Here is a 24,937-nt window from a genome sequence, read left to right as displayed (position 1 = left end):
AAAGTAAAATGCCACCTCTTTTCCTTTTTGGAATTGTTTATAAATCACTAGTAGTGAAACACTGAGAAGTGAAACTGGGGTCAATAAGAAGAGAATACTGCCCAATAACATCTCTTCACTTTGGGAATAACTTATCTTAACTTCAGGTCTAAATATAGGAAGATGTACAGACAACAGCCATAAAATATGAGATATCCCTTCCTTTCTTATGAACATTTGTCCACCTTGGCAGTGAGACTGAATTATGGAAGAGAGATGATTTTCTGTTTAAATGAATGAAAATAGGTTAAAATGAGTTAGAGATTGAAAACCGCTAATGACTGCACTTGGGGTATGTTTTCAGGTAGTGTTAACAGAAATGGCAAGTGACTTGCATTCAGGGCAGCCTGATTCTCCATCTCTCCCACGTCCCAGTTGACCTGCCCCTTCCTACTATCTCCCCCTCTCCCTTTTTAGCCTTCTTTCTCTATCCTTCTCTCTCTCTCTTTTTAAGCTACACCTTGGTACTCAAACCCAGAATGTAGCATTTACTCCTTTATGACTTGAAAATATAATGACAGGCTTCTGAGACCTTCAACATGTCTAACTGTCCTCTGAGTCTCCCCAGAGATTACCAAGAGGAGGAAGTGTAAAGTCAACTGAAGAGTCATCTCTTGCAGGAATGGAATTCCTCTGTTGAGGAACTGAAGAGTGAGGCGCTTGGGCTTCTGCTCCTCAAGGAGGATGTGGAGAAAGAATACCTACAGCTCTCGAACCAGAAACTGAATCGGCTTCAAGAAGAATTTGGTCGGCTCATGGTGGAAAGGAGAACCTGCCTACAAAAGGCAAATGATTTTTTTAACAGTGCCAACAAGGTAGGTGGGAGGGGAAGCAGGTAATTTTAGGTCATCAGGACAAACTAGGAAGAGATCCATTACACCAACAGGCTGGCACACATCATAGAAATCCAGACTCCCCATAGAGTTTCAAAATCTATGGCAGCCAAAGGAGCTTTTAAAACCTGTTCCCACCATGGCCATTATTTGGTTCTCAAAACTAAGAGACTCTGTGCTTTGAGATGCAAAGGATCACTTCAAACAAACAAACAAAATGAAACAAAACCAGGAGGGTTTTATCTTGGAGCTCCCATTGGTCAGTTTGAAGGAGATACTTGTGCAAACACAGCAGTGTTTCTCCTGGAGGAAGAGAGTTATCATAAAATTTATCAAGGTTAAAAAACAAACAAACCAATCTTGAAACTTTTGCCAAAAAAATCTTTCTTTCAAAATCGTCTTTCATTTATCAAGTAAAGAGACTAAATATGGCAAGCCTTTGGCATACAAACCATCAGGCTTTGGTTGACCACCCCAGCTTGGTTTTGCCTTTTTAAGTCAGTCACAGGGAAGTCTTGCTTTAGACTGCTCCAGGTCCTCTCAAGCAGGAGAAGTGCTCTGCTTCTCTTGTTTGACTCATTTAATATTTTATTTTTTCTTTTTAGGGCCGCACCTGAGCCATATGGAGGTTCCCAGGCTAGGGGTGGAATCAGAGCTGTAACTGCCAGCCTGCGCCTCAGCCAGTCATGCAGGATCCAAGCTTCATCTGCGACCTACACCACAGCTCACTGCAATGCCAGATCTCTAACCCACTGAGTGGGGCCAGGGATCGAACCTTTGTCCTCATGAATACTAGTCAGATTTGTTTCTGCTGCTCTACAGCGGGAACTCCTGATTCATTTAACATTGATCATAGCAGGTGTCTCTTTCTGAGTGGTAATGTTCATGGGTTCACATCATTTGAGTATCTGAGGATGGTGATATTGTTTGAAAAATGTTCTACCTTTCCCAATCTAATCTTGCCTTATTGGAATGAAGCCCTCAAATTACCTTATGGGAGTTAAACCTTAAATTTCACTGATGTTTTTAAAATTGGGCGATGTGATAGGAAATGAATAGGGATCCCCCAGAAGCTAGATATATTGTGATTTAAGGTCATGACATCAACAAACTGAATACAGTGTCCTGGTATATATTAAAATAGTTAATTTTGAATTTCTTTACTAACAGGAAATTTGGAAAGCATGAATAGAAAAGTCCCAACATAGAGGTACTAGAATTATGGTAAAAAAAAAAAAAAAAGAGAGAGAGAGAGAAATATTTGTCAAACTATTTGTTGTTTGGAATTTCTTTGTTTTAAGGGAAGAAACAGACACAGTGTATTTCTGGAGTTATTGAACTAAGTAAATGGTAAATGATGCTTAAATTTCTCTTCAACACTCCTATTTTTGAATAAGAGATTTTTAAGTTTACATTACACTGTAATTCTACAAAATGAGTGGGTTATCTGCCAGTTAATTGATGCTGTTTCTAAGGAAAACAGAGAACATGTTACTATGATAAAACAGTGCTTCTAGCACAAACTCTGTGCTTTATAGCCCTTCAGAATGAAGTTTTCCACTCTCTTTCATTCCCATTCTCTCACTCTTGCCCTCATTATCTGGTAACTTCCCAGGGAAATTTTTCTTCTGACATTATTCCTAGACCTTGAGGGAAAAGGAATGGTATCTCTTGCAATAGTAATTTTTAGAAATTGAAGAACAGAGCGGTTACTTTCTCAGGCTTATATAGTAATTCAGGTCAAACCCTAGTAAATCTGATTTCTTAACCCCAAAGACTTAACTTCTAGATTCCCTGTTTCATCCTTTGAATGCCATGGCATCCAAATTGTAATTAGTTCAGTTGGGACATATCCATACTAAATTTATCCACACTATAGTATTCTTCATAGCCAAGGACCACTTAGAAAGGTACAGAATTCATTCTCCCTTTCTAAAACATTAAGGAAATAATTTCTGATTCCAAATCTAAGAATTCAGTTTGAAAAATGAGGGGTACTTTTACCTCAGCAAAAATAGAAGCTGGATTTTGGAAAGTGGGTGTTTAAATCATGACTCTTGAATGAATTATCTACCATTATTAAGAAGCAATAAATGATGAAATAATATAGTGAGTAAAATCACTTAAATTGAAGATGGAAACTCTTCTTAAGACTTGTAAATTACAGTTTTCTTTTTGACTTATATTGCAGAATCTCCAAATTTTATAAAATTCTTACCACTTTCCCATTTGGGGCATAACAACTCATAAAATAAAACACTGGATTTAAGATATTCATAGAATTTCAAAATCCCTTCAAATATTTTTTTCTAATCTGAATCTGTTTTCACTAGTGAAGGCATATTTTCAGCTAGTAATATGAATTTATCTCCAAAGCACTGAACTTTCCTTTTAAAAATTCACTTTATCATGCCTTGGATATACTGGGTTTTTCTAACTGTGTTGAAGCCATGCTGCTGACAGCTGTGAGGGGTTCAAGATATTTACCCAGCTTTCTAGCTAACATCTTAACTTGTCACAGTTTATGGAAGTCATAGAAGACATATGACTTCTGAATCCATTTTGAAAGCAGAAAATGGAGTGTCAGAGGCACATCAGTTCTCCAGGGGGCCATGCAGATGGGCCCAATGGACAAAGGCACCACTGCAGTGGTGCCCCAGACAAAGAATCTGAAACTTGGAGAATTGGCTGGTTTACAATAAACAGTAAGCAAGCCTGTTCTTTGTCTCAGAGGAAGACATTTCCTCAAGCCTGAAGGTTGCAAACCCAACACTGAGAAATGGGCCAGATAAAGAAGGTCAGAGTCAAACATTCTTGACACACCAGTAAGATGGAGAGAAGTGGAGACTTGCTTACCCCACACACGCAAACCTGGAAGTTATCTCTGTGAGCCAGAGAGGAAGTTGGGCCTTAAAAAAATGTTAGGGGTATTCTTATTTCCTGGGAAAAAGTCACAATAATTTTTTTTTTTTTGTCTTTTTTTTTTTTTTTTGTCTTTTGTTGTTGTTGCTATTTCTTGGGCCGCTCCCGCGGCGTATGGAGGTTCCCAGGCTAGGGGTTGAATCGGAGCTGTAGCCACCGGCCTACGCCAGAGGCACAGCAACGCATGATCTGAGCCACGTCTGCGACCTACACCACAGCTCACGGCAACGCCGGATCGTTAACCCACTGAGCAAGGGCAGGGACCGAACCCGCAACCTCATGGTTCCTAGTCGGATTCGTTAACCACTGCGCCACGACGGGAACTCCACAATAATTTTTTTAATTGAAGTTGCTAAATAAGTAGTGTAGCAAATTTATGAAAATAATTACCCTTTTTCTTCAGGAATTAATTTACTTAATAAATATTTATTGAGCAACTACTATGAGTCAGGCACTGCTCTAAATGCTGAAGGTTCAGCAGAGAACAAAACATAAAAAAACTTTAAGTCAATGTATTTCCAATTTCGCTAAAATATAATTATCATTTAATTGTCCACATTGGCAGGAGTACCACACTGCCTTTACTCTGTGGCTTCAGGAGTGAGATTAAAATCCTTTTAATCCCGCTAGGGGTTGATGGTTTACCCAAGGCTCAACATTTGTTTCTTACATAATGTCTATCCAGTCTTGGGCTTCAAGTGCGACGGTTTATACCTGGAATGAGCAGTAGGTGGCAATGTTAGCACACAGGACCTCAGGAGTAGTGTTGCTATTGATACATTTTTAAAATTGAAATATAGTTGATTTATAATATTATATTAGTTTCATGTATACAATAAAGTGATTTTTTAAATATATTTTATTTCATTTAAAGTTGTTACAAATCAATGGCTATATTTCACTGTGCTGTATATATATATATTTTTTTCTTTTGTCTTTTTGCCATTTCTTGGGCTGCTCCAGAGGCATATGGAGGTTCCCAGGCTAGGGGTCCAATCGGAGCTGTAGCCACTGGCCCAGGTCAGAGCCACAGCAAGGCAGGATCCGAGCCGCGTCTGCAACCTACACCACAGCTCAGGGCAACGCCGGATTGTTAACCCACTGAGCAAGGGCAGGGACCGAACCCGCAACCTCATGATTCCTAGTCGGATACGTTAACCACTGCGCCATGATGGGAGCTCCTGTATAATGTTATATAATTTATAATGTTCCCTGTTGCTTACCAGTTTTTATTTTTTTATTGAAGTATAGTTGATTAACAATGTTGTGTTACTTTCTTGTGTACAGCAAAGTGAATTAAGTTATATTTTAAAATAATATGATTTCATCCTCTTTTAAATTATGGTTTATTACAGGATATTGAATATAGTTTCCTGTGCTATATAGTAGGACTTTGTTTTTTATCTATTTTATACATAGAAGTTTGTATCTGCTAATCCCAAACTCCGAATTTACCCCCCAACTCCTTTGCTAACCATAAGTTTATTTTCTATGTCTGTGAGTCTATTTCTGTTTCGTAAATATATTCATTTGTATCATATTTTATATTCCACATATAAGTGATATCATATGACATTTGTCTTTCTTTTTCTGAATTACTTCACTTAGTGTAATAATCTCTAGGTCCACCCATGTTGCTATAAATGGCATTATTTCATTCATTTTATATGGCTGAGTAATATTTCATCGCATGTATGTACCACATCTTCTTTATCCTTTCCTCTGCTGATGGACATATAGATTGTTTCCATGTCCTGGTTATTGTAAATAACGCTGCAACGAACACTGGTTGCATGTGTCTTTTTGAATCAAGAGTTTTCTCCAGATATATGCCCAGGAATGGGACTGCTGGATCATAATAGCAATTCTCTTTTTAGTATTTTTAAGGAACTGTTTTCTATTTTATTTTTTGGACCATACCTGTGGCATATGGAGGTTCCCAGGCTAGGGGTCGAAATGCAGCTAAAGCTGCCAGCCTACACCACAGCCATAGCAACATGGGATCCAAGCCATGTCTGTGACCTACACCACAGCTCATGGCAACACTGGCTCCTTAACCCACTGAACAAGGCCAGGGATTGAGCCCGCATCCCCATGGATCCCAGTGGGGTTTGCTAACTGCTGAGCCACAAAGGGAACTCCTGTTTTCTATTTTCTATAACGGCCACACCAATTAACATTCCCACCAACAGTGTTCCTGCCAACATTCCCACCAACCCTTTTCTCCGTACCCTCTCCAGTATTTATTATTTGTAGACTTTTTGATGATGGCCATTCTGACTGGTATTCCCTCCTCTTCAGTTTTTTGGAAGAATTTGAAAAGGATCCTATTTTATACATAGTTTGTATCTCTTAATCTCATAATCTTGCCTATCCTCTCTCCCTTTCCCCACTGGTAACTCCTGGTCTCTGCATCTGTGTGTCTATTTCTATTTTATTATATACATTCATTGATTTAACTTTTTGGATTCCACACATAAATTATAATATATGGTATTTGTCTTTCTCTTTTGACTTATTTAACTAAGCATAATACTCTCTAGGTCCATCCACATTGTTGCAAATGGAAAAATTTCATTCTCTTTATGGCTGAAATTATACATTAATATTAATATTCCATTATACATTAATATATATACACACACACATACATATACACCACATTTTCTTTATCCATTCATCTGTTGATAGACACTGAGGTTGCTTCAATATTTTGGCAATTGTAAATAATGCTTCTATAAACATTGGAGTTTATGTATCTTTTTCAATTAATGTTTTCATTTTATTTGGATATATACCCAGCAGTGGAATGGCTGGATCATATATGGTAGTTCTACATTTTATTGAGGAAACTCCCTACTGTTTTCCACAGTGGCTGCACCAGTTTACAATTCCACCAAAAGTGTACTAACGTTTCCTTTTCTCCACATCCTCACCATATTTGTGGTCTTTTTGATGATAGCAGTTCTGACAGGTATGAAGTGATATCTCACTGTAGTTTTAATTTGCATTTCTCTGATGATTAGTGATGTTAAGCATCTTTTCATGTGCCTATGGGCCACCTGTATGTCTTCTTTGGAAGAATGTTTATTCAGGTCATCTGAATATTTTTTAATCAGGGTGGGGGTTTTTTTGATATTGAATTATATCAGCTGTTCATATATTTCAGCTATTAACCCCTTATCAGTCATATTGTCTCCAAATATTTTCTCCCAATCAGCAGGTTGTCTTTTTCTTTTGTCTATGGTTTCCATTAATGTGTAAAAGCTTTTAAGTTTAATTAGGTTCTATTTATTTTTTGTTCTGTTTATTTGTTTCCTTTGCCTGAGGAGACCAATCCAGAAAATAATGCTATGATTTATATCAATGAATGTTCTGTCTCTATTCTCTTCTAGGAGTTTTATGATTTCAGGTCTTGCATTTAGGTCTTTAATCCATTTTGAGTTTATTTTTGTATGTGGTATGAGGAAATATTCCAATATCATTCTTTTACATGTAGCTGGCCAGTTTTCCTAGCATCACTTATTGAAGTCTTTTCTCCATTGCATGTTCTTGCCTCCTTTGTTGTAGATTATTTGACTGTTGGTGTGAGTTTATAGTTGTGGGCTCCAGGAATTCCCATCATGGTGCAGTGGAAATGAATCTGACCAGGAACCATGAGGTTGCAGGTTTGATCCCTGGCCTTGCTCAGTGAGTTAAAGATCCAGCATTGCCATGAGCTGTGGTGTGGGTCGCAGACGTGGCTTGGATCCCACGTTGCTGTGGCTCTGGTGTAGGCCGATTAGACCCCTAGCCTGGGAACCTCCATATGCCATGGGTGTGACCCTAAAAAAGACCAAAATATATATACATATATATACACACACATACACACACACACACACACACACACACACACACACACACACATGTATTTCTGGGCTCCATTGATCTATGTGTCTGTTTTTGTGCTGAGACTATGCTGTTTTGATTAGTGTAGCTTTGTAATGCAATCTTAAATCAGAGGGCATGATAGGTCCAGCTTTGTTCTTTTTCTCAAGATTGCTCAGGCAATTTGGGGTCTTTTGTGGTTTCATATAAATTTTAGGATTATTTGTTCTAGTTCTCTGTAAAGTATCATGAATATTTTTATAGGGATTGCATTAAATCTATGAGTTGCTTTAAGTAGTATGGACATTTTGTAATATTAATACAAGATATTTTTCCACTTCTTTGGGTCATCTTCAGTTTCCTTCATCAGTTTTTCATAGTTTTCAGAGTTCAGGTTTTTCACCTTCTTGATTAAGTTTATTCCTAAGTATTTTATTCTTTTTGATGTGATTTTAAATGAGATTGTTTTCTTGATTTCTCTTTCTGGTAGTTAATTATTAGTGTACAGAAGAGCAACAGACTTGCGTGTGTTAATTTTGTATCCTGCAACTTTATTGAATGCTACTGATGCTTTTTGTAACCAGATTCAAGCGGAGATTGAGCCATGTAATTCAAGAACCTAAGATCCTCCCTTTTCATTTTAAAGTTATCTACTGTGTTTAGTGATCCTATTTGCTAAATCACTTAGTAACAAATACAAATATAGCTTGTCAGCACTGGATGAGAGCTGACTGGAGAAAAGTTTCTCTAATTACCAGATGTTGCTAAGAGTTATGAGTACCTGGCCTGAAATAGGAACATAACACCTATTATAATAATTCATCTTGATCTCCTCAAATTTTCATCTTTCATGATTATAGATGATCTTATTTATTATATTTCTAGCATGATGACAAAAAAGAATCTCTAGTTAGCATGTATTGATTACCTGAAAAGTTATTTATCATTGTTTAGGAAATGTGGTTTGAATCAAACAGAGATAAATATATATATTTCAAAAGCAGAACAGTAGGAGCCTCTATTTATATGACAGTGATGATTGAACCTAAAGCTATAAATCATGGCTGATGGGTCACAAAGTTTCACTCCCATGCTTTCCAGTCCCAGGCATATGATTTCATTGGGGATAGTAAGGAGGGGAGACTGAGTCCAAAACCACATGATCTGGTTCTTGGGTGATCAGCCTATAAGCTCAGATGAAGCAAAAGTTGGGGCAGCCAGAAAAACACATCAGAAGCACTTTTAAATGTGCTAATTATCATGGCTTCTAACTGCTTCTGCCATCACCTCTGAAAAGTTGATGTCTTTTAAAAAGATGTTGTTGCTTTTTCAAGATATTTATAGTGATACATACATAAAAGTAAAAGCTATAGCAGTATTGTTTCAGATGAAAACAAAATAATTAAGCTTTGAGTTTGGTACATTTTTAGAATACACACTATTCTACTTTTTTTCCAAATAGATACATTTTAGCCCAGAGGTGGGCACACTTATAATGGTCCAGTTTCAGGACAGATGGAAAGAAGAAATCTGTCCAAGTAGAGAATCCAAAAAATATTATCCAGAAGGAGTTTGTTGAGGTGATAAAAATGAATTCAAGAAATTAAACTAATTGTCATTAGACATCAAGGAAACTGTAATTACTTTCAGTTGCATAATTTTTAAGCAGCCTGCCCCAGATTTCTTATTTCCAAATCAACTTCCCTTTCTCCTAGAAAAACAGTTTGCTTTACCACCTCCCTTCTTTCACGTTTGCATTCAGTTAATATGTTATATACCCATTGTTGTCATGCATCATGAGTACCTAACTAAAGCAATGAAATATATAATCCTTGCCTTCAAGACCCATCAGCCTAGTTTAGAGGAGAGACAGGGAAACAGAAGTGTTGTGTGCTGTGGGAAAGGTCAAGATGGAGTAATCCTAGAGCGTCAGGGAACACAGAGAAGATATCCCAACCTGACCCGGGGAAAGTGTCAAGCAAGGCTTCTCTAGACGAGGAGACTAGTGAGCTAAATCTGGAAGGTTGCATGGTAGAGTGTCTGTGCCATGTCTGGGGAACCTAAGGTAATTTATTTTGCCAGGAGTGTAGGATGTAAGCTGAGATTGATGAGAGGCAGAAAGTGATAGAGGAGGCAGGGGGATCAGGAAGGTGCTAAGGAGCTTCTATTTTGTGTTAAACATGTCCTTATATATGCAGAGGTATTCAGGTCTTGAAAAAGTCATGATGAGACAAGCCTCCTCATATATAAGTAGATGATATCTTAATTTACTCTCCGCCTGTACTCCCCCTCAGAATGGTTTTAAAAGCTTTGCTTTTAGGGCTCAGGGACAGGCTATTTAAACTACATTAAATATTTGATATAAACACAGCTAAATCATTGATAATACAATTATTAAATATCTATCTAAAATAGAAAAATTACCAAAATCAAGGAATACATTTAATGTCTTACATGTCTCATGATAGCCCCCAACTCAGGGGCTTTATATTTATTTAATAATTTAATAATTATTATATTTAATAATCTTGTAATCAAGACACTCAATTTTATTGTCACTCACTCATGAGTATCTTTCACAATAAAGTTATTCACCGACATCTAGGGCATAAATGTTTTAATTGGTTTCCCTTCCATGCATAATTTCAGACTGTTTCACCCCTCCATTGGCAATAAATATATTCTTCTTTGCATTACAGATATTTCTGGATAGATTTACTTCCCTTTGCTAAATTAAAATTCCTTCATGGAAAGAAGCATGTCCATTTTACTTTATGTTTACTAGAACACTCAGAACAGTGTCTTCCAGATAGTACATCTCAGTAATTAGAGTGATTGAAAGTGGCGGAATATTAGACACCATGGAGTTTCAAGGCCAACTAACTACACTACATTGTTAGTAAGAGGTTCTCTTGATCCAAGGTAATTGGGATGAGATCGTTTTGAAAGAGAGCTGAATTACTTGAATACACAAGGAACACAAAAGTCAAGCTCAGTCTCTGTGCCATATCTGAGAAAGAGATTGGCACTGTAGAAAGAGACTTGTCATCACCCATATCACCTCCTCTGAGAGGTGTCAAGGCAGCATTCGTTGCTTGTTTCTTATTATCCCCATAGTATTTCTCTGGGCTCCCTAGAGGGAGATTATGTCTTAATCATCTTCGGATGCCACCTAGTGTTCTAAACATTTTGTTGGATGAATGAGTAAATGATTGGCCATAGGACAACTCAATTTACATTTTGAGTCTGAGTTTTCTCATTTCTAAAATGGTCTAACAATTCCTAGCTACTTCAGGGAATATTCAGTAATGCAAGTCCTTAAAATTGGTGATAAATGTCCAAAATCTTTTCAGGGGAGAATTGGGGTGTAAATAAATGAATGGAATTGTGAAATGTTAAGCAAATGTTTAGAAACATTTGCCAGGATGACACTTTTGTAAAATAATATAATGGATTTTGGAGCCAGGCTGCCTGAGTATGAATCTGGTCTCAGACATTTATCAGCTCTGTGACCTTGAGAAGTTACTTAACTTCCCTGTTTACCTGGCTTTCTAACCTGTAGAATAGAAATAATAATAATATGTACCTCACAGAGTCCTTGGTCTATCTAGATGGGTTGATACATGACTAGCACATAGAAGAGCTAAGTATTCACTATGAGTTAGCTGTTGTTTTGTCTTATGTGCATATAATACTGTACTTGCCAGTCTAACATGACTTCAGTGCTTTTGTTCATTTTCATATCCCCAGCACAGAGAAGAGTACATACTCCATAGATTTCAATAAATTTTTGTTGAAAAAGTGAAAAAGTAAATGATTTGCACATTGCAAATGAACATATTCCATGTCAATATTCCCAAGATCATCCTAAAACCTTGTTTTGTTCAATTTAAATGAAAGAAAAACAGAAATTTTAAACAGTGATTAGCTGGATAAAGTTATCCTTATGGGTCTAGTTTGATGGACTCATTTCAGAAAAAATAAGAAATGGTCACTACATAAAGTTCCTCCATTCCTTGTTAATCAGATACATGCCACTTTCAATCCCCAAATCCTCCTTTTACAGTATTTTTGTTTTGTTTTGTTTTTAACTTTTCACATTGTGAGGCAAAAACTGCTTTAGGGACTCAATATTTTATTTTATTTTATTATTATTATTTTTTTTTTGTCTTTTCTTGAGCTGCTCCCACGGCATATGGAGGTTCCCCAGCTAGGGGTCTAATTGGAGCTATAGCAGCCAGCCTACGCCAGAGTCACAGCAATGCGGGATCCCAGCTGCTTCTGCAGCCTACACCACAGCTCACAGCAATGCCAGATCCTTAACCCACTGAGCAAGGCCAGGGATCAAACCTGCAACCTCATGGTTCCTAGTCGGATTCATTAACCACTGCGCCACAACGGTAACTCCAGGGACTCAATATTTTAAACACTTCTCCTTAACATTACTAATCTAGCTTGTAACACTCATAGCACTCAGGGAGTGCTGGGGCCCAGCAGCAGCAATCTTGGAGAGGCAAAGAGTAAGTCTGAACAGCAAATATTGGAGCTGAAAATCACGTCACCCTGTTGCCTCTGGCCTTCGTGGCATTTGAAACCTTGGGCAGATTTGGGCAAGGCCTGAATCAGGAATCAGCTTGCCAAAGTGGGAGCCACCAGAAGTTATCTCAGGTGATGTTTAGGAAAAGAAATGGAAGGCTTTGGTCTTTTAAAAAAACTGAACTCAGGAGAAAACTCAATCTCTGCAGATAGTAGAATTCAGGGCTCTAATGAGGAGCTGAGTTAAGTTTTATATTCTTGGTCATTATAAGAGTTTCAGCGAAACTCAATCAACAGTCTTAGGATTCATGAAAGGAAATTTTCAAGGTTCTGCAGTGTTTTTTGTTCTTGTTTTTGTTTTGTCCTAATGTTGATTCTCTTCAAATTAGTCAAGAAGCAAACTACATTACTTATTAAACATCTTTGTGAAACAGCACAATATAAGAATTATGCTGGATGATTCATGGTTCTGGCTTAACACTTTACTCTTCTAGATATTTTCAAAAGAATAAAATGTGCCAAGTCTTGATACCATCTCTACTTGATTTGGTGCAGCCTGCTTTAGATCCTGTACTTAATGAGGGGAGAAGGAAAGATCTTTATTAGGATCTTGGAGTACAAAGCCCAAGCAACCCTTACTTTTTCTCAAACCAGGGCCAAAGGAGCTGATTCATCTCCTCCTTGTCTACCTGAGAACTGAGTGGTGTCATATCAAATAGTCAGGAAGATGGAGTTCCCTGGTGGCCTAGCAGTAAGGGAATTGGCATTGTCACTGCTATGGTGTGAGTTTGACCCCTGGCCTGAGAAGTTTTGCATGCCACAGGTGGACCAAAAAAAAAAAAAAAAAAAAAAGAGAGAGAACTCAAAAGGAGAAAATATCATCCTTGTTTATTGGAATCCAGTCATGAAACCTCTATTTGACAATCACGTACAAAATTTGAAGAAAGAGGAAAAAAGGAAAAGAAGGAAAAAACCTAAATATAAAATACTAACTCTAGAGGCCTTTATGTGGAGGTCACAGTGTTCTTGCCGGAAATAACCTGTTCTGGACTGTGTGTGCAACAAAGAGATTCTTTCCAGGCTGGATCCAGTATATCAGGTTGCTTAAAGATCTGGTAAATAGAAAAACACTCAGTTCTATTCTGGGGATAGATTGATAACAATGATACTTAGATCATTTCTGGAATTGGCTAATGGATACTTAATCAAATTCTATGTGATACTAGGAGAAATGAGCTTTGCATATGATTCAGACAGTCACAGACAGTATAACCTTGAAAGTGGTCTCCTCTTAAAATTAAGAAATTTACCTATATCAGGTAAAGTCTATAGATTATTCCCATTAAGTTGGGATTAAGGATAAGGAATAAGCTCTCAGAGCATCCAGCCCATCTTACCCAGAGTAGATTTTTAAAAATATATTTGTTGAGCTAGTGAAGGAAAGAAATCACCTACCTCCTTTCTACTACTATGGTTCTAATAAGTGTGATACATAGAGAAATTCATAAATAAATGCTTTCCTAACACCTGGATCTTTCTGGGAAAAAATGCTGGAAGAAAATGTGGCCATTTTAATTCTAAGTTATGGGTTATATGGGCCCTTGATCTATCACATTCTCCTCCTAGTGAATCTGTAGCCTTCAGTTTATTTCCATGCCATTAGGAAATGATACTTTTATGATAACATTCGGGAATGGGGTGGAGTCACGTCACACATGCTCTTAATGTATGTGTAGCCTTAGATTCTAACTCCAGTGAAGATGGCACCAAGGACCAGAGATCTGAGAGTAGCAGCTGTTCAGTGGGGCCCCAAGGAGAAAAACCCATGTAGGGGGAGTGACAGGCAGCAGGTAGCCATGCTCTTCTCAGTGATTTTCCAAAGATGTATCCAAACAATCAAGATTTAGAATAAGAGCCAGCAAATATTTTCTAAGCCCTTACTGCATATCTATCATCCTGCTCTAGTTACTTTCACATTTTTCCTTCTTTAATTCTCAACACAGCAAACTGATATGTATTAAGGTTATAATGGCTTAATATTAAGATAGAATGGAGTTAAACTTGTAGATGAGAAAAAGCATTTTTTAAAAATAAAGTTACTGAACTATAGTTGTCTTAACAAAGTTGTGTTAGTTTCAGTTGTACAGCAAAGTCAATCGGTTATACATATAGATATATCCACTCCTTTTCAGATTCTTTTCCCACATAAGTTATTACACAGTATTGAGTAGATTACCCTGTGCTGTACAGTAGGTCCTTGTGACATATCTATTATACATATAAGAGAAAAAGTACTTTAAAGTCTCTGTCCTTTCCCTATTCACAGTAAGAACTTGAGAATTATCTTAAAGAATGAAGTGAGTGTTCTAACATCTAAATATGACTTTTTCCTTATTTCTTCCTTTAGTCTTTCTCTGACTTTCACTCAGAAGTGTATGTATTACTGTGTTAGTTCATATATTTTAAACTTTATGATTTGAGGGGTTTCATGATAATTTTGAATATGCCACATTTTTTTAGGCACTGACTTTAAAACAAACCCTTGATTAACAAGAGGCTCCACTTTACTCAAAATAAGCAATAAAATTAAAAATATAAAACAAAATCCAGAAACATTGGTTATTGCGTAGTGGTGTTTCAATATGCTATGCAAAGATTGAGAAAGCAATTCATATCATCTTTTCTAACACCAGCATCTTGAGACATTTGACTTTGTTGCCAACTGTAGGAAAGAAAAAGGATCAGATATGGAAAAGTTCTTTAGGTTCAAATTTTCTTTTTCTTTTTTTCCTTTTAGGGCCACACCTATGGTATATGGAAGCTCCTAGGTTAGGGGTCGAATTGGAGCTACAGCTGCCAGCCTACACCCACAGCCACAGCAACACCAAATCCAAGCTATGTCTGTGACCTACACCACAGCTCACAGCAGTTGCCAGATCCTTTAACCCACTGATGGAGGCCAAGGATCAAACCCACATCCTCATGGATACTAGTCAGGTTTTTACCACTGAGCCACAATGGGAATACCCTCAAATTTCCTTTAATAAGTCTATCTTTCTTTCACAGTCCTAGATATCATAAGAGAAATTGCTCAAACTTTGTATCTTTTCTCACCTGTAAGAAGGAAAAGTAGACACCATTTACAAAAATAAGTTTTTAAATCCTACATTTTCCACCTAAGATTAACAGTCTCTTTGGAAATGCCTCTCTCTCTTAAGCCTTCCAGAGCAGTACTTTGCTACACAGGGCCATAGTTCAGGATTTAAGAGCAGGAGCCCCCAGGCCAGACACAGCAAGTGCAAATACCAAATTGGCAACTTAGTATGACTTTGTGCAATCTATTTAACTTCTTGGAGACACAGTTTCCCTAGTCGTATAATGGGGATAAGTTCTAGCTCCTTCCCATGGCTGTTAAATATGTCTGGCATTCAGCAGACATTTGAAATACTTGTTGACTGAATGAAAAGTAATTGTGAAACACATAGTGTAGAAGAAGCACATAGTTTTCATTAAACTGTAGTGATTGTTTGCGCTAATTCCTATCATCTACTAAATAAATGGGAATGAATTTGCCTTATACATTCTCAGTAAATGCAAAGAGCAGATTCAGGGGATATGAGGACACTGGTGGGAAAACAATATCAATTTATAGGTACTATGACAGTTTTTTAAAGATTTCATAGGTAAATTCAAGTTTTGTAAAGTCCAGTTCCAATTTTGCCATTCAAACTCACACCCTCTGGTGGTGGCCAGCTGCAGAGGCATGGGAAAGTTTACACAGCTCCACGGCTGGAGCCCCTGCATTTGGCTTAAACCATGTTCCCTCAGCATCAGCCCTGCCTGTTCCCCTCCCTGGCCACTCTCAGGTCTCAGGGGTATTAGACTAATGAGACCATCACTCTCATTTCTCCTGAGTTTTCCATGGGATCTTCCTACTTCACCTGGTGGCCCCCTACTGAGCTCACTGGCTTCCAATTTAACAACCCAGGAAGACAAGGCTTTAAGGTCCCAGCTGACGGTGGCTGAGTCAAGCTTCCTGGGGTAGGGCTGTTCTTCAGAGTGGTGTGGAATGTCCTGGAATGTGGCTTCTTCCAAAGTGCAAGATGGCAAGAGTTCCCTTGCTATTCACCTTTCTTCAACTGCCCTAACTCATATCCTGCTCTCCATGCCCAGGTTCACAGCTGAGCTATCAGGAGCCCTCTAAGGCCATGGCACTCTGTTCTCTTTTTTCTTCCTCTTACCACAGTCCTCTTTTACTGCTTTTATATCTTGTACTCCTTCTTCCTAAAGCCAACTAGCCTTAATATCCAAAAGATAGCTCCTCTCTACCCTCTATTAATTCTGTAAGCTTAACTCCCCATGCTTATTTGTTGATCTGCTAATAAAGGAAGAAAATAAAGAAATTCAAAATCTTCTCTCAAGACAGTATCTTGGTCTGCAAGATGATTTTTTTCTGTATAATCTTATTTTGTATGCCAGAAGCTAACTATTACCTTGTTTTTAGTCTTTGCACTGCTTTAAAATCAAATTCCAGTCTTCTCTGTAGACAGACAGTGCCTTGGATGGAGTAAGCAGAAGATTTTGCAAAATTTCTAGAATACTTCCCCCATAGTGTTTCAGGTTCAAAGTGCAATTTATTGGGAATTTTTAAAAAGAATATTACAGAGATGTTCAGGTTATGAAAGTCTGCATAATATTTTTAGAACATCTCATCTATTAGTTGTACACAGTATAGAATGAATGCATCAAAAATAAACTTGGCTCTCCAAATTCTATACAGTTTTAAATGTGTTGTATAGATACATTCTCAATATAAACTATTTTGGTAATTTTATGGTATTGACTTTTATCTGTATGGAACTAAGCTGTGATCATTTCCCCTAAATGGAGTCTTAAAACTGTACAGCTGTTTTCTAAGACTGAGATTGTTGTTTTTTGGTTATGATCAAACCAATAAATTGAACATGCTGGTTTAATCTCTAGTATTTTGTGTACACATTGATGTAGACTTTAAACTAGACAAGCAGAAAATGAAAGTATGTTTTCTTTGGCAGGCATTTGATGTACTTGGACGAGTTGAAGCTTACCTTAAGCTCCTTAAATCAGAGGGTTTAAGTCTGCCTGTTTTGGCGGCGAGGCATGAGGAATTATACAGAGAAATTAAAGACTGCACAGCTGATGCTTTGCAAAAGGGACAAGCCTTAATCAGCCAAGTAGCCTCCTGCAGGTGAGTGAAGTCTGTTTCTTCCTCAGTGTAACAAGCTTTTTCACAGTTCCCACAGCCTGTTAAAAAAAAAAATAAGTTGCATGATTTTTTTCCTCTTTCTGATGTTTTGCTGCATTATGACATAGCTTAAAAGAATCTATTGAATTTTCACCAACAGTGACTGTGAACATAGCATTGCCCATCCAGAAGTGAGGCCATATTCTGACCTGAGGACCTGAAGATGCTAAAGCTGCATTTCTGAGGGGAGAGGGAAAGGACAAAAGAAGAGACAGGACTTTTCTAATGTATACTTTTCATATCCTAGCACCTCCATGGGATTTCTTCCTTCCTTTTAATTCATGAACCTTGAGTCTGCCCTGTCCCTTTTTCCTTTCTGAAAAAAATAAAGTTCCAGAATTCTCTTGCACTTATGACCTTGATAGTTCACCAAGAAAAACCCTAAGTAATAGATGATAATAATAGAAGTAATAATAATAACTCACTTTTTAAAAATCGAGAACCTCTCACTTGCCCGGCACTGTCTCAATAGCTTTAAGAGTATTTTCTCATTAATCTTCACAGCAGCTCTATACAGCGTATAATATACTATTATGTTTCCTTTTTACAAGGTACTGAGACACTGAGAGTTTCAGTAACTTTCAAAAGGTGACACAGCCAGTTCATGGCAGAGCCAAAATTTGAATCCAAGTGATGGATCCAAATTAATGGCCTAGTGAATCCTAGACCTCATGTTAACCAATGCACTAGGGCGTGTTTTTTAATGGGCATATTAGTTGAACGTATCAGTGTGAGCTTTAGTTTGGGTGGAAATGAAGAGCAAGAGAACCTTGAGAAGGAGAAAGAGAATGTGGTGAGAACATATGAGAAAGAATAGGGATTGGAAAACAAAGGGAGATGACAGAAAAAGCAGATGATGGAACAGATATTGGCTAGGAAGAAATGGTGGCAGGGCTTACATTTTTGAGTGAAAGACACAAAAATATTTGTACAAATGGGATAAGCCAAGCTTTTATCTTCCATATCCACAATCTCCTTGAAACTCAAAAAATTCCCTCTGAAGAGCAATGAAATAGGTCAAATGTGGTAAACATTGTTTTATTTCTACTTAAACCTTCATTCTGCTTTGTTTTATCTGTATTTAAGATTGTTGATCTGGTGAATTTGGGTTTAGGGAGTTTTCTTTTCAGAAGACAGTCTGAGTCCGAACAGATATATTTAACTAGGGCTTATGATGGTTGCTATGGGACCATGCAAAGCCAAGATTGGAAATAATCCAAGATCTTCCAGCTAAAAAGCTGAGACTGTGAGAAGGGTAAATGATTTTCACCTTGGAAAAACTGACAATAATTGTAGTTACTAAGTTTCTTTAGCTACAAACCATGCATGAGGTAATGGTTTGTCTATCAGCTCCAGGAGCCCCAGTGTGCCATGTCTGGCCCCAAAGTATGGCTCTGAGAGCTCCCTTCTCCCATCTTCTGCTAAAGGGCCAGTCTTCCGCAACACCTCAGTGTCTTGGACAGTGCAGAAGAAATCCTATGTGGTGCCTGGACTTGTGCGGGACTCAGGGTACATGTTGGACATGTATCTGAGTCATGTGATGATGGATTTAGTGGTCAGGTCTCCAGTTGTAACTGGAGATTGGTTGATCAGGAGGCAGCCAAGTATCCCCCCAGATATGAAGATCTGTCTCTGGGACACTTCCCCAGAAATTCTGTATGTCTTGGCCTCCTCGAAGTCTGATCTCTGTCTCCTCAAATCAGCATGACCTCTGGGCACTGTTTGGTTCCACCTCCCTGAGATTTGGTCTGGAAATTACCTCCCAGGTAGCAGGCTGGTGCAATTGTAGGCTTACCTCATTCGTCCCCTTCTCTCTGGTCACTGTCCTGTGCTACTTGTGCTTTAGTATCTGAGAACCACTGTTTCCTATGCTTTATCTATTTTTCTAGTTTAAGGCATGAGGGTAAGTCCAGTCCCTGCTTCTTGGTCAGAAACTGAAGTTCCCTATTTAGTTTTGATGCTTAAGTCCTGGAGTTGGAAAGCTGGTCACAATTTACTACTGCTAAACTTTACCGTGCTTGCTTATCGGTGATGCTTTATTTTCAACACTTAAATATAAGAGAAGTGCTTTTATTTTATATTAAATTCTGGTTTCACAGTTCTAGTGACTGCTTTTGACCATCTGTTTTGTAATGGTGGACATTTTTATTTACTTAGCTAGTCTCATTCCTTTTTCCACCTTTGCTCCTTCTAGACTTAATTTTTTCACATACATTGTTTTTCAAAGGAGCATCTATAGCTCTGTTCTTCAGGCTGCATGCAGTCTTGATAGAAGAAGCAATAGTTAGGGACCATTTCAAGAAACTTGAATTAATGGTTATGTAACTCAATTTAAAAAATAATTAGCAGTGTGGTTTCTGTCAACATCCTAAATATATGAGCTTTCACAGTAGTTCCAAGGTATTTGGTTGCCTTGAGATTTCACAATATTTTACAAATCTATACTATTTCCATTTTGCAGGGGAAACTGAAGGTAAAGTGCAATTGTTACTTAGCAAAGGACATTTTTGATTCAGAGGATAGATGTAGACTAGAAATCCATTAAAAGCTGAATTGAAATGCATTAGAATCTCAGCTGCAAACCCAGAGCCACACATACTACAGACCTCATCCCGAATTCTGTTTGGGACTTGCTGCCCTTCCTCATCTAATGATTTATCTGTTCAGTGCCCTAGGTCACCATCATGGGAAAAAGCCCAACCTAAGAAGGAGATTTCAAGTTGCAGCCACGGCTGGAGTAAGGTGGAATTTAGAATCATGGCAATAGAAATAAACATAAATTTCCATAGATAAAAATAAATGTTACTGAGCATTGCGGTGGCTTCCTAGACTTCTGACTGCCAGTCACACCACCAAGACACAAAGCGCTCAAGTTCCTACTATCAGATATATGAAAATTGGCAAGGATAAAGAACTTGAGACTTAGTGTCGAAGGAGTTTTGTTTCATGCATTCTGAGAGCCAACACAATGCAATGACTTTTAAACTTAACTTCTCTGAACCTCAGTTTCCTTGTCAGTAAAATGGAGATACACATTTTATAGAGGATTTTCAAAATCAAATATGATAACACTGCTCTTGGCACTTAGAGAGTGCCCAATAAATAATCATCTCATCTATTTACCTCCTATACAAAAAGTTTTAAAAGCAAAAATACTAAGAGTTACATGGTGGTTTCAGGTGACTACAACAGAGTCAGCTGCACCAAGTCATATTCATTTTCACTAACTGGGGAAGGTTATGTTAGAAATAGGGCTCGTGAACACTTTATCTTGAAGTAATACAAGGCAAAATTTAGTATTAGGGCAGATAGGAATTTCAGAGACCCTTAGATCTATTTTTTTTTTCTGTCAGTTAATAAAGTAGAACTGTAGAGGTTCGCATTTATCTGAGATAAAGCTTCTCAATAAATATGAGAGCTTTGTCATTATTTTTCTGTAATTACTATCTTATAAGGAAGAGATCTACACTGTTTTTTTAATCTTGGAATCAAATACCTTTTGATATTGGAGCAGTTTCACGAAATAAATCATGGTTACTTACATGTTTTCTTGCCTTTCTATTTCCTCCCTACACTCGGGTGATAATTCTGAGTCATTGTTGTTTATTATTTTTTCAGAGTATTTTATCCGTCATATAACCTAAATAGACTTTAATGTGAGAGGTATTTTAGCGCCTTCATTTCTACTTAGTTATGATGCGAGTTACCTCTCATGGGATCTGATAATGGTCAAACCCAACTTAGAGTCAGGTGCAAAGCTCTGGATTATGGCCCCTTCACTGCCCTCTCAGGCTTTGCTTGGCATCATCTCTGAGCACCAAGTGTAAAGATAGCCCCAAAGTGGCCTGCTACCTAGCAGAGTTCTGCATTTATTAAGCCGCAAGAAGCTGTGTTGATTGGAAGTCCTGGGCTGGAGACCTTGTGTGAGGGTGAAGTTTTCCATAATTGGAGAAAAACTAGGAACCTGGTTTCTTAGTGAGTTACCAATTAAGAACAAAAACATACAAACACCCAACCAGACCAGGCTACCTTGTAAAATATTTGGCTTCTCCTGCCTGCTAGAATTAACTTAAGTTTACTTATAAATCTTCAGTATGCTTCAGTATTAACTGAATTTCTATCCCTGCCTAAAACACTGTTCCAATTTTCATTTAACCTTGTTGAGGTGAATTTAAGCTTATAAACCTCATCCTGACTGAATATTTTGCTTTGGTATAGCCTTATGTATTGCCTGTTTTGATCTAACATTTATTGTTATTTATTTAATGTTAATTGTTCATAATTTCATATTTTACAGAGAAATAAAAACAGGAGTAAATTGGGATTTTGCATTCTCTTCCCACAATTTTCATTTATGTTGATTACCACTATTTCCCCTGATTGATGTTGTGAATGACAGTGACCTTTAGATAGATCATGGTTCATTCAGCTGTTCATTTGTGTATTCCAAAAAGTATTATTGGGTGTCTTTTGTAATCAGGTGCTCTTAAGCATCCACTGTAATAGGCGGAGTGCCTGTCCTCATGCTGTTTATATTCTGGTGAGAAGAAATAGCCAACAAATAAATCGATAGATGAAATGCTCTACCATAGCAATGAGTGTATGAAAAAAATAAAAAGTGAAATAGGACAGAGAATGACTGTGGGGAGGGGACCATTTTAGACATTGTAGTCGGAAAAGGATTCTTTAAAGAGAAAGAGCTACCATGCAAATAGCCAGGTGGTGAGTGGACCGGGCAGAACAACAGCCAAGGTGTAGCAGAAAGAAGCACGAGTGTGGCTGGCTGGAGAAGAGGGAAAGAGCAAAAAGGGTATAAGACAAGATCAAAGAGTTACGTGAGTGTTAGACTCTGTCCAAATGCTTATTGGCAATAAAGGCAAATGCTCAGTTGACAAATTTTATCCTCAAACTACTTTGTTATATAGGTATTTTTGTTATCATCATCTTTGTTTTGCACATGAGGAAGCTGGCACTCAGAGAGGTTCAAATCACTTGCCCTATCACCTGTCGCCCATGGTGGAGCATAGAGTGAATAGAGGTCTGAACCACTGCTGGGTTGCTAGCTCTCTGCCTCCTTTCATTCAACCCAATCACTAGCAAGGAACCTGGTCATTTAGGGAAGTGTTTTTTTGTTTGTTTGTTTGTTTTTTTATTCTAGTGCACTTAAAATGCGCTCCTTCCATCTTCTAGTTTCAACTCAAGTCTCACCTTCTCTGCAAAGTTTTCTTTCTACCAGTTTATTTATTTATTTATTTATTTATTTACTTGCATTTGAGACAGTGATTTATTTTTTTTATTTTATTTATTTATTTTTCTGCTGTATAGCATGGAGACCAAGTTACATGTACATGTATACATACTTTTTCCTCCCATTGTTGTGTTGCAATGTAAGTATCTAGACATAGTTCTCAATGCTACACAGCAGGATCTCATTGTAAATCCATTCCAAGAGCAATGGTTTGCATCCATTAACCCCAAGCTCCCAATCCTTCCCACTCCCTCCCCCTCTCCCTGGGCAGCCACAGGTCCATTCTCCAAGTCCATGATTTTCTTTTCTGTGGAAAGATTCATTTGTGCTGTATATTAGATTCCAGTTATAAGTGACATCATTTGGTATTTGTCTTTCTCTTTCTGACTTATTTCACTCAGTATGAGAGTCTCTAGTTCCATCCATGTTGCTGTAAATGGCATTATTTTTTTCTTCGTTATGGCTGAGTAGTATTCCATTGTATATATACAACCACATCTTCCTAATCCAATCATCTGTTAATGACATTTGGATTGATTCCATGTCTTGGCTATTGTGAATAGTGCTGCAATGAACATGTGGGTGCATATGTCTTTTTTAAAGAAAGTTTTGTCTGGATATATGCCCAAGAGTGGAATTGCTGGGTCATATGGTAGTTCTATGTATAGTTTTCTAAGGTACCTCCATACTGTTCTCCATAGTGGTTGTGCCAGCCTTCATTCCCACCAACACTGCAGGAGGGTTCCCTTTTCTCCACACCCCCTCCAGCACTTGTTATTTGTGGACTTATTAATGATGGCCATTCTGACTGGTATGAGGTGGTATCTCATGGTAGTTTGATTTGCATTTCTCTAATAATCAGGGATGTTGAGCATTTTTTCATGTGCTTGTTGCCCATCTGTACATCATCCTTGGAGAAGTGTCTATTCAGGTCTTTTGCCCATTTTTCCATTGATTGATTGGTTTTTTTGCTGTTGGGTGTATAAGTTGCTTGTATATCCTAGAGATTAAGCCCTTGTCAGTTGCATCATTTGAAACTATTTTCTCCCGTTCTGTAAGTTATCTTTTTTTTTCTTTTTGGTTTCCTTTGCTGTGCAAAAGCTTGTCAGTTTGGTGAGGTCCCATTGGTTTATTTTTGCTCTTATTTCTGTTGCCTTGGGAGAATGACCTGAGAAAATATTCATGAGGATGATGTCAGAGAATGTTTTGCCTATGTTCTCTTCCAGGAGTTTGATGGTGTCTTGTCTTACATTTAAGTCTTTAAGCCATTTTGAGTTTATTTTCGTGCAAGGTGTGAGAGTGTGTTCTAGTTTCATTGCTTTGCATGCAGCTGTCCAGGTTTCCTAGCAATTCTTGCTGAATAGACTTTTTTTCCCCCATTTTATGTTCTTGCCTCCTATGTCAAAGATTAATTGACTATAGATGTCAGGGTTTATTTCTGGGTTCTCAATTCTGTTCCATTGGTCTGTCTGTCTGTTTTGATACAAGTGCCCCACAGTCTTGATGACTGTGGCTTTGTAGTATTTCTTGAAGTCTGGGAGAGTTATGCCTCCCGCTTGGTTTTTGTTCCTCAGAATTGCTTTGGCAATTCTGGGTCTTTTGTGGTTCCATATAAATTTTTGGATGGTTTGTTCTAGTTCTATGAAAAATGTCATGAGTAATTGGATAGGGACTGCATTGAATCTGTAGATTGCTTTGGATAATATGACCATTTTTACAATAGTAATTTTTCCAATCCAGGAACATGGAATATCTTTCCATTTCTTTACATCATCTTTGATTTCCTTAATTAATGTTTTATAGTTCTTGGCATATAAGTCTTTTACCTCCTTGGTCAGGTATATTCCCAGGCATTTGATTTTTGGGGGGTGCAATTTTAAAAGGTATTGTATTTTTGTATTTTTTTTCTAAAGTTTCATTGTTAGTATACAGATTTTAATGTTAATCTTATATCCTGATACTTTGCTGAATTTGTTGATCGGTTCAAGCAGTTTTTGGGTTGAGTCCCTAGGGTTTTCTGTGTATAGTATCACGTCGTCTGCATACAGTGACACTTTTATCTCCTCTCTTCCTATTTGGATGCCTTTTATTTCTTTTGTTTTTCTGATTGCTGTGGCTAGGACTTCCAATACTATGTTGAACAGCAGTGGTGAGAGTGGACATGCCTGTGTTGTTCCAGATTTTAGTGGGAAGGTTTTCAACTTT

At 37.7% G+C, this 24,937-nt stretch overlaps 1 protein-coding gene across 11 annotated transcripts in view; it reads left to right on the top strand.

Annotated features, from left to right (window-relative positions):
- Positions 1-24,937, top strand: part of CCDC141 (coiled-coil domain containing 141) — a 207,913-nt gene that overhangs the window by 104,218 nt on the left and 78,758 nt on the right. For 8 of the 11 annotated variants that reach the window (XR_014829842.1, XR_014829841.1, XM_084999981.1 and 5 more), the window contains 2 exons: positions 660-854; positions 17,255-17,427. Coding sequence is in view for 9 of the 11 variants with exons in the window: in XM_084999981.1 (XP_084856107.1) it covers positions 660-854; positions 17,255-17,427 (368 nt within the window). In the remaining 2 variants the exon portion in view is untranslated. The remainder of the gene's footprint in view (positions 1-659; positions 855-17,254; positions 17,428-24,937) is intronic. The other 3 variants (XM_084999983.1, XM_084999982.1, XM_084999985.1) reach the window with 1 other exon arrangement.

This window comes from Sus scrofa, chromosome 15 (genome assembly GCF_054392235.1).
Source record: "Sus scrofa isolate SSC_HxYL_T2T_F1_AM1 chromosome 15, Sscrofa_HxYL_maternal_Yorkshire_Landrace_v2.0, whole genome shotgun sequence".
NCBI lineage: Eukaryota > Metazoa > Chordata > Mammalia > Artiodactyla > Suidae > Sus > Sus scrofa.
This window is presented reverse-complemented; position numbering and strand designations above follow the sequence as displayed.